Source organism: Lepidothrix coronata, unplaced genomic scaffold (assembly GCF_001604755.1).
Source record: "Lepidothrix coronata isolate B3197 unplaced genomic scaffold, Lepidothrix_coronata-1.0 Scaffold10, whole genome shotgun sequence".
Classification (NCBI taxonomy): domain Eukaryota; kingdom Metazoa; phylum Chordata; class Aves; order Passeriformes; family Pipridae; genus Lepidothrix; species Lepidothrix coronata.
The window spans coordinates 2,178,977-2,188,871 of record NW_016690190.1 but is presented as its reverse complement, the minus strand read 5'-3'; the positions used below and the strand labels follow the sequence as shown (position 1 = coordinate 2,188,871).

The 9,895-nt window shown below is 36.8% G+C and overlaps 1 protein-coding gene across 2 annotated transcripts; it reads left to right on the top strand.

Annotated features, from left to right (window-relative positions):
- Positions 1-2,275: 2,275 nt before the first annotated feature.
- On the top strand, positions 2,276-9,288 carry SPIC (Spi-C transcription factor). 2 transcript variants are annotated; one of them, XM_017804629.1, is made up of 5 exons: positions 2,276-2,300; positions 2,928-3,021; positions 4,446-4,558; positions 5,454-5,562; positions 8,861-9,288. In XM_017804629.1, the coding sequence occupies exons 1-5, from the start codon at positions 2,298-2,300 to the stop codon at positions 9,286-9,288; spliced, it is 747 nt and encodes a 248-aa protein (XP_017660118.1). In that variant the 5' UTR covers positions 2,276-2,297. The 2 variants fall into 2 exon arrangements, with proteins under 2 accessions (XP_017660118.1, XP_017660116.1); XM_017804627.1 differs by lacking the exon at positions 2,276-2,300 and having other exon boundaries at positions 2,916-3,021.
- Positions 9,289-9,895: the final 607 nt, after the last annotated feature.

The following is a 9,895-nucleotide window of genomic DNA, read 5'->3' as shown; positions in this document are numbered from 1 at the left end:
TGGTTGATGCTAACCTTGGCTTCAAATTGTTTTCAATGAGTTTTCATAACCAGGCTAGTTCTTGACTAGGTTCTTTGTTGAGGGAGTATAGATAAATAATGTAAGAGATAATTACTGTTTTACAGCAGCTAATGGCAAATGCTGAGGAAATTTTGCAAAATGTGCCTCTGAAAGACTTGGCTGGAAAGAGCTATGGCACATATTAGATTATATCAGCAGTAAGAAGTTTTGTACTGAAAAACACAGAGTTCTCTTTCTGTAGGATGCAACATCATGTCTTAGAGCTGCTCAGAAAGTGTTTGGCAAATCAGTGACTACAGCTTGTCTGAATCTGTGCTGAATGCTTTAGCCAATGCTTTAGATCTGGACTTGGGCTACAAACATGAGCTTTGAAGAAGAATTCTGAAGTTCCTTCAAACTCTTATTTTGAGGTCTAGTTTGAGCCAACAAGGACATTCCAATAAAACCTCTAAGTCCACTGCAGTCTGTATGGGACAGAGGAGGGATGTAGGTTTTTGCCCTGGATTCACCATACTACCATATCAGAGATAGATTTGTTAGGAGGTGCCATAGCCAAAAGAAATCTCTCCCAGTGCTTAAAACCTCCATGTTTTGGACCATAGTTAAAACATTTAATTTTGTTTCTATCAGTATAAATCATTGATATAAATCTTTAGAGCAAATGAAGGGCCAAGCTAGCAGTTTACTATACCTATACTCTCAAAAAAATCCCTAGCCAAAACACTTCCCTAAAATCAGCTATTTAATGCAGCCCCTTTGCCAGCTCATTGCTGTGGGAACTCAGTCTTTCATTTATTTATGAAACCAGACAGATTCTTGTCTTGTGTGTGGAGCTGAAATTCTAGGTAAGTGTTTAGAATTTTTTTTTAAGCTTACTTAGGATGGGACTTTTTCTTTTTTGGTATGAATTCAGTGGTGTAAATGGTATGCCCATTCAACAGTACCTTGCCAATACTTGTACATTTTAGGTTTTGAAAAACCTTGACAGTGACTGTAGATGTTCTGTCAAGGTTTACCAGGTATTGGTTTGGAATCTGAGTTAGAGAAAATGAATTTAAGGAAAGTGAATTAAGATTATGGGGAAGGTCTTTACAAAGGAGATTCCTGTCTTTAATTTCTACAGCCCTATAGCCCAAGAAGCTGTGGCCACCGTGGCAGCTAAATAATTAATGTGGCCCATTTTGGTTTCAGAATGAAATTAGATCAGTTCGTTGGAATACTTGTTGCGCTGAAGCAAAAGAGAAAAATCCCATCAATGTCAGTGAGATCAATTTACTGAATCACCAGGATTTCACCACATATATGCTTGGTGTCATCAAGATTTAAAAAAAACTTGCAAATTTCAACAGTGCACTATAACATACTTACCTGAGGGATTATTGCCACATTAGAACATTCATGATTAGTCTTGGATAAAATTCTTCCTTAGTAATATTTATATATCCTGTCTCTCATTTGTATTTTAAAACGTAACACAAAATAATCAAATATTTAATGAGTAAAATACTGATATATTGATTATTATATTTACAATTTTGAAAAAAAAAAGTAAATTATAACAGGGGAAAAAATCTGCAAAGCAACAAAACCTGATTCTTGTTTTCTGTAACAAATATAAATTAAAAAAAAGGTACTAGGGATATGTTTCTGGATAATGTTGTACATAAAGTATAATCCATGTTAAACTGGCTGAAAATGTGTTTATTGACACTGTTTATTAAACAATCAAATTTGCTTCTGGAACTCACAATTAGTCTGAGTGTTTATGTATGTTCAAATACAGTCATGTGCTAGTCTGCATTAGAAAAACCCTAAGTTTATTTCAACTGGCTGTGAACCAAAGGAACTTAAACACTTGCATTTAGTACAGATTAGTATTTTCTTTGGGAAATTAGTAGTTATGCTAAGTAAGACTCAATGTCAACAACAACACATTTTTACTTCATAATGTCTTTAAAAAATGTATTTAAATTGATGTGGATAATAATTAAAAAGTTACAGTTTTGATGAAACTGGAAGATTAGTTGCAAAAACTACTATTAAATTTAAAAAATCAAAATACAATGTCACAAACATTTAATTTAAATGCTACCTTCTAAAAATAAATCCCTTTTATCTGTTTTATTAAAAATATTTTACCTCGTAATTGGAAATAGTACTGAGTTGTTTCATTTAGTTGGTTTTATTTATATTCAGAGGATTATTTTTTGTTTTGAAACATACCATTTAAAAATATTGTTTATTTTCAACAGGATTCAAGTTTTGATATCTAAATAATGGTAAGTATACATTACTTCTATTCTTTTTCATTATTGAGTGTTTCAAATACTACAGTAGACTCTTAGTCAAACTCAAATATGGCAGGATTCTTTAGCTTTTTAGAACAAGGTGTTCTAAAATTATAATAAACCATTTTGTGAAAATCCACACTTGGTTTCCTGTACTGGCATAGTGTAGCATTTTCTCTATATAACTGCTTCAGAAATTATACATAATAATTTTTGTCATGTCAATGATATTGAATGATAACTTTGGCTTAATAGATCATGTTAGACAATTGATACATACAATTCTGTATTACAGGCCATAAAACTCTCAAACAGTATTAACACCCTATATGTAAACTTCTGTTACAAATTAAGGAAATGAACCTTGAAACATTTGACCAAGTGAGTAATGTTACCCATGTGAATTGTCCCACTGACCTCAAACAGACTTCTGAAGGAGTGAGAACTTTCTCATAATAGTAAAAAATTATGGTAATTACTCAGTGCCTGCAAAATGCCTGTTCCAGGAGGATGTGTATTCTATACAAGCACTGTATTTGTTTGGGATTTGCTGATTGACAATGCTGAAAGAACCAGCCTGGTCTTTTCTGGTTCCTGAATAGAAAAATGTTCTTGCAGAGTTTTCCTGACCAAGATGTCCTGGGCCAGGCTTTTGAAGATGCATTAGAAGTACTGCAGCAGCACTCTGACAGAGAAATGCAGTGTTCACCAGGTAAAAAAGACCCTTATTCCACTTCATTTACCACTTCCTCTTTTTACAGGAAAGTAGCTATTAAAAAATATAGGTAGGAGAGTGATTTCGAGTGGATTGATGGATAGCAGAGGGATGCTCTGGGAGGATGAAAAGGAGGAAGAATATTTGGAGGGTTTCCACCCCTCTATTAGTACTGCCCTATGTGGTGAGTATCTTCCAGGTCACAGCACAGGGAAACTGTTGGACTAGCCCTCTCTACCTGCCCCCTAGTACTAGCCCAGGTGCACTGAGCTCAGATTTCCTATAATCAGAGGATACACGACCATAGTGCAACAGACTTTTCCAGTTTTGATGCTTTAACTTAAAAATGCCCTTCTGCTATGCTATAAATAAACTCATGTAACAATGAACTCCAATGAAAAAAAACAAAACAACAACCAAACCCAAAACCAAACAAAAAAACCCACCAGCAAGTGCAATTAATTAATTTCCACATTTCACTTTTTTACATTAATATATAAATTTTAAATATTTTTATTCAGGAATGATAGGTTGAGTCTGGATAATTAATAGAACATTATTTTCCTTGGCTTCAAGAGTTTTACTCCTTAGAAAATTTAAAGTGCAATAAAGCTGTAAATTGTTCCAGTTCTGGCAAGGTTTCGGCAGTTAAATTACTATAAAATTTAAAATCTGTGTTTGATGTTTTCACATTGTAAACAGAAACTGAAAGAAAGGAAAATAGGAGGCTGCATCACAAACTCTCTAAGTCCGTAACAAAATATCTACTCTCTTTTGTGTGAAATGCATTTCATACAAGGAAGTTTATTTACATTTATCTATTATAAACTGAAATGTAAAGAAGACTGATAGGTCTGTATCTTCAGCTGTTGCTAACAAATTTTTGGCTCCACTGCCCTGGTAATTTATGCATGTTGAAGGGCTCACTATATATAATTACTTGCAATGTTCTTTCCTGTATCTATTGTTAGGGCCATTGGAGAGAGGTATTGTCCCCCAGCTGCACCGACATTTCCACTTGCAATTGATGTACTCATCCCCTCCAAAATCTTCTTTTGACCACCTGCAGAGTGTAACTTTTTCCAAGTTACTTAAGTGCTGAGGTTCCTTCCGTGTCATTCTTTCAGGCACTGCAGACGCTCTGATGCCGCTTTACTTCATTCATGATTGGAGACTCTGACTTGCATAGTCCTGATGGTCTGCAGAACTGCATGACAGTCCCTTTTCCTTTTTACGTGTATTATAAGTCTCTAATTATACAATTCATTATGTTTGATGATCTGTTTGCCCTCCGTTTTGTAGTAAACAAACTATTTCATGATGCTGTAAAATATCTGACATTTTATTTTTAAAAAATTGCTTTTCCCCTCCTTCTTTCCCTTTTACTCACTTGATTTTTGCTCTCTCCTCCTAATTATCAGCTTATAAAAATTGCCTTACTGTGATCAACCATCACCATCACCTCCGAGCAAGTCCCAGTTACTGTGTGGCACCATCTACGGAGGAGCAAGGGTATAGCTGGAGGAATGTGATTGTAAGTGAACTCATTACCAATAATAGTCAGATATAACTGGAATATTGGTTGCTCATTTGTGATTCCTGAAACAAATCTTTATGCTAACACTAACAGGAATTTGATCTAGTCAGGCATGATTCAGATGAAACTTCCCTGGGAAATGTTTGAAAAACATGATTAATAGTATATTTTTAGGAGTCATCTTTGCCTCTGGTGCTCTTCTGTGGTTCATCACGTCACATGACAACTAACAAACAAACCTTCCACTATGACAAGGAAAACGGCTTCTTAGTGTTACCTGGGAACAGGCAGAGAACAACAAATTCCAACCTCAACATATCTTCTGCCACTCTGAAAAAATACCACAACTTTGATTTCTCCAACAGCTGTTTACTTTAAAAGTTCTGGGAAAACCATGATTATCAGGACTCTGAGCTCAGCTTCAGCCAATAGAGTCCATATTCATTTTTAAAAACACTGGGAGTATGGCCTCCAGGAGTGATGGAAAATGCAGGGGAAATAATAGATTCCACAAAAGCCCATTTTCAACCAGCAGATTAGCGACAACATGACACAGGAACTACAGAGTCTGTAGGGGACACTGTCCAGGTGGCCCTTGTCTTTTACTAAAGCTGGAAACTGTTCCTCCTCTGCTTCCAGCAGAAGGGTTAAAGGTTCAGAGTGGGGCTGTTTTCCTTTTTATTTTCTCCTCTGACGGGCAGATCTTGCCCTTGGACATAAATTAGTGCTGCTTTTTACTAGCAAACCTGCCTTCCTGGCTGAGAAAATTCTTCTGTGGATGAGGTGATGAGAGGTTGCATTTTGAAGGCTTCAGGTAATTAATTACCACAAGTTTCTTTTTCTTTTGAGAATGTACTCTATTAGTAACCTTTTGTTGTCTTAATTCTTGAAGAACAGTGCAGCGGATTTTTATGCAGATGAGACTGTCTACCATACACTGCAGAATACTCCAGAAAGTCAAGTGATGCATGCTGCTGGTGGCCAGACAAAACCAGGGAAAGGTCTGTAAAAAGCTAATATCTTGAACATTATGGTACTTCAAAAATCTGTTGGCAAATCATGCTTTCTCCTTTTCTTAATTTTTTCTTTCACTTTCAATAGGAAAAGATAAATTAACATTTAATAGTTCCCATCTGCTAAATCTTATAAGATTTGATAAATCTATTATTAACTTATTCTGTCTTTGTTTAGTACCTGGAAAAACAAACCAGGGATTTTTTCACTCCAAATCATCTGGGATGAAGTCTGATGCAGAAAAATAAATCTATCTATCAATAACATTGTTATGGACTTACACAACTTATTTTATTTCATGTGATTCAACAAGCAGTGATTTTCTTGGAAGTTTTTTACATACATGAATATTTTTGCACCTGACTTATAACTGCCTTTTTTTGCTTTTCAAACTACCTTTTAGCTTTTGTCTCTTCCAGTGTACATTTTTATAGCTATTTTTCTGCTCTTTTCGGTTGACTTTACTTAAATGGCTATCTGTGGATACCTATTTTACAAAGAATGTGTTGGGTGACATTAGTTGTTACTTGCTTTCTTTTTTTTTTTTTTTTGTGGGACACAGCATCCTTTCTATGACTGCCAGATGAGATTTCCACAGCTTCCACTCTGAGCTGTTGCACTTACTTTTGAGTAGCTTCCTGGTTTCGCCGATTTTTGAAATCCCCTTCTCTCAACACTAACCACAGAGTGTCGGTTTTTGGTATTCTCTTCCCATTGATGCCGAACGCTGTGGTCTCTGTTGCTTAATAGCTACTACTACTACTACTACTACTACTACTACTACTACTACTACTACTACTGTTACTACCACAGATTCTTTGGGACGATGGGAAGACAAGCCTCTTTTTTTAAGCTCTGTACTTCAGGTATCCGAAATTCACCATTGCAAATGAGAACATTTCAATCCAGAAATTTTGCTTTTCTAGGTCTTACCCAGTGTTGCACTGGGGAATTTTGCATGTCAATATCTGATTTCACCTTCAGTTGTTACTGCTGTGTTAAGCTTCATTTCCTATCTCCTATTTCTTTTCTTATTTCTGTTGCCAATCTTTCCCAGAAGGCAATACTGCAGAAATTATTAGAGTAACTGACTATTCTTATGGGGTTATTTTGTGTCCTCTTATGGGTTTCTTTGTGTCCATGGTGATATTCCTGCCAGAAACTGTGATTCAGGGGACTGTTTCCACTATACCTAAATAAATGTAGTCCTCTTAGTTTCTTATTGACACATGAGAAGTTTTCTGTACGCTAGCAAGTAGTGTGGCCCTCTAGGAATAGATCTGTAGATGAAAGAGTCAGTACTGAGGGCCCAAATCCTGTGTTTAAAGTGTTTCACACAGGTTTATTTAGGGCAATCTCTAGGCTAGCCACAAGTTCTGAAAGCTGCACTGACTTAGATATGTTCTGGAAAGCATACCTTTTGAGTTAGGTTTCTTCTGAAAACAGTCCTATTCATGCACATCAAGACCATTCCATGATCTGAAATAAAGCTCAGTGAGTGGAGGCATTCAAGGGAGGTACTTCAGAAATGTGTTTGGTCACATTCTCCCTAAGAGAATTAGGCTGCTTCAGGACAATTTAGCACAGAAATTTAATGCAGATGCTCTGAAACACCTCCTGGAGGAACCTGCTTCTCTCCAGTCATCACATAAGAAACCTGCAGGCACTCCCCTGCTAGCCCAGGCTGATGTTTAGGGCCTGGTACTAAACAGTGCTAGCTTATGCAATGAGGTGCAGAACACAGGTCTGTAAACTAACCCCAGCTCAAACTCTTGCCCTCTCCAACCAAGACATCAACTAGAGGCGATGCATCTAGAAATGAAAGCTTGGGCAGAAATGACAGCTGAACTTAAGAGGGCAGACAGCATGAAATCAGATGCTGCGGTAGATAAGGCTATGCTATCCTTTTCACACAGAAACTCAGTCCACAGTAGTATGTGGATTTTCCTCTGATCTTATTTGTTATACCATAGGTTTATAGGATAATTAAGGTTAGAGAGGACTTAAGGAGCTCACCTACTAAGAATTGCCTACTGTGACCAAGCTTTTAAACTTCTTGTCTCGATAATATTGTATGTATTTCTAGTAGCATATGTACTTCCAGTCACAGGCCAATTTTTATTTAGATAATGAAACTTTATTAATTTTTTGGAAAGTACCTCTGATTTCAGGCTCCTCTTCTTCCCAGTCCGACTGTTACTTCTCCCCTCTTTCCTTATCACCAGATACAGAATTACTGTCATCCCTGACAGATGTCTTTGACCTCAGTGTTCCTTAGCAACTGTTACTTTTCCCCTGTTCCTAGTTTAAAATAGCCACACAAGACAAGACTTTATGAACTCTAGGTGCAGCTGCTTGTTTGCACTTCAGTTAAAGTGGAAGATGTCCTTCTGTATAGATTCTCCTTTCTGCAAAATGTTCCTCTTTGTCTCATAATCTTAAATTCTTCCTCCTTACAGCAGCTTCTTGATCACCCTTGGCTTTGTGAAAGGAACTAAAAATACTTCAGAGAGGAGGGTCCACAAGATCTAACTGAAACTAAATAAGCTTCACTAGTAAACTTAAGTTTGAAAACTGAACCTGTGGAGAGAAAAACTTGGTTACTAAGCTTGCTTTATCCTGCATGGGAATGCAAGTTGACATTTCTGCAGATTTAAAAAAATATACAGAGTACCAGAAGGTATAGCTCCTTTTTGACTACATGAGGTTTCTGCTTAAAAACTAGCCTGCTTTTCCTGCTCACCCACACACCGTTTCTTATATTGAGGACTACCTTGCATCCCCAAAACATTCCTGAACCAAACCTGACAAAACTGAGCCATCTCAAAATCTTGGAGTTTTGAATAAACAGGGAAACCATTTATTCAAAAACATTCTGATTGGCTCTCCAGAACCTCTTTCCCACCCTGTCTGAGGCTGTAATTTCCTAATGTGTGTTCCTTCACTGTGCATCTGCACAGCATGTGTCTGAAGACTGCTGAAAGTGGCTTCTGAGACCTACCATACAGTGAAGTGACCAGATATTTGTCATGATCCCCAAATAACCTGCTCTTGAAACTCTAATGACCAAATCCCTTTCTGTCACCACACGTTTCAGAATAATGATCCCATTTGCTTTCACTGCTCTTCCATTGAATAGTTTATACTGATCTTTTAATTTGGGACAGGGTAATAGGTTAAGCTATGCTTTTGCCTGTAAGATCCTTTCCAGGAAAAAGACAACTGCTCATCCTTTAAAACAAGCATGAGTTCTGTTCTGACCTTTTGTACTTGATTTCTTTATAGGTAGAAAAAAACTTCGACTGTTCGAATACCTCCATGAGTCTCTGTATGATCCAGCTATGGCAAACTGCATCCAATGGGTGGATAAGCCAAATGGTGTCTTCCAGTTTGTCTCCAAAAACAAGGAGAAACTTGCAGAACTGTGGGGAGAAAGAAAAGGAAACCGCAAGATCATGACATATCAGAAGATGGCCAGAGCACTGAGGAATTATGGAAGAACAGGTGAAATAATTAAAATTCGTAGGAAGCTGACATACCAGTTCAGTGCTGTTGTTCTAAAGAGACTTGCTCCATCTTATTTCTTAGGAAAAGAGACAGTTTATCACCCCTACATTCAGTCTAATCAAGAATATCAGTATGCAGATGACTGGACCAGTTACAATAATTACATGTACAACAATGGTTATGCATTGCAGCATTCTAACAGCTAGACTTATCCTTCACATAAACAGGTCTTTGTTATCCAGCAATACTTTCCAGCACAGAAACTCTTCTCTTTACATAGCTTTTCCTTTAAGATATCATACATGATACATGAAGAGGAGGATTTAAAAAATTATGTTTGCCTAGTTTTGTTCCTTTTGAAGTTAATGATATACAGTCATTGAATGTTGAAGAAAACCAGCAGCTGCGGGACACATTCTATTCTATTCTATGACATTAATCAAAGGAATTACTGTAGTTTCAAGATGGTATATCCAAGATTAGGATCAAGGCTTTTGTCTGTTAGTGGACACCAAAGATCTCATCCTGAAAACACTCATCAGAAGTTTTATGCATATTTCCAATCAGAATTTAGATGATGTTTTGCCATAGTTGCTGCAGTCCCTAAACTAGAAAAGGAAGAGGTTTATCAACTGCATGAAGCTACTGTCTGCTTTTTTCATCAGTGTTCTTAAAAGACATTTTCTGAGTGAATGCCTGGCTGAACATTAGAGTCAGCATGAGGGTGCACCTGTTGACCAAGTTTTTAATCCATAATCACTTAAATTAACACATTTTAACACAGATCTTGATGTAGTACTAGGATTGCCAGAC

Excerpts from the sequence above, each read along its gene's own strand:
- SPIC (XM_017804627.1), top strand. The coding sequence starts at position 2,916 with ATGTTCTTGCAGAGTTTTCCTGACCAAGATGTCCTGGGCCAGGCTTTT. Across the intron at positions 4,559-5,453 it reads ATAGCTGGAGGAATGTGATT|AACAGTGCAGCGGATTTTTA; the intron begins GTAAGTGAACTC and ends TAATTCTTGAAG. Across the intron at positions 5,563-8,860 it reads CCAGACAAAACCAGGGAAAG|GTAGAAAAAAACTTCGACTG; the intron begins GTCTGTAAAAAG and ends ATTTCTTTATAG.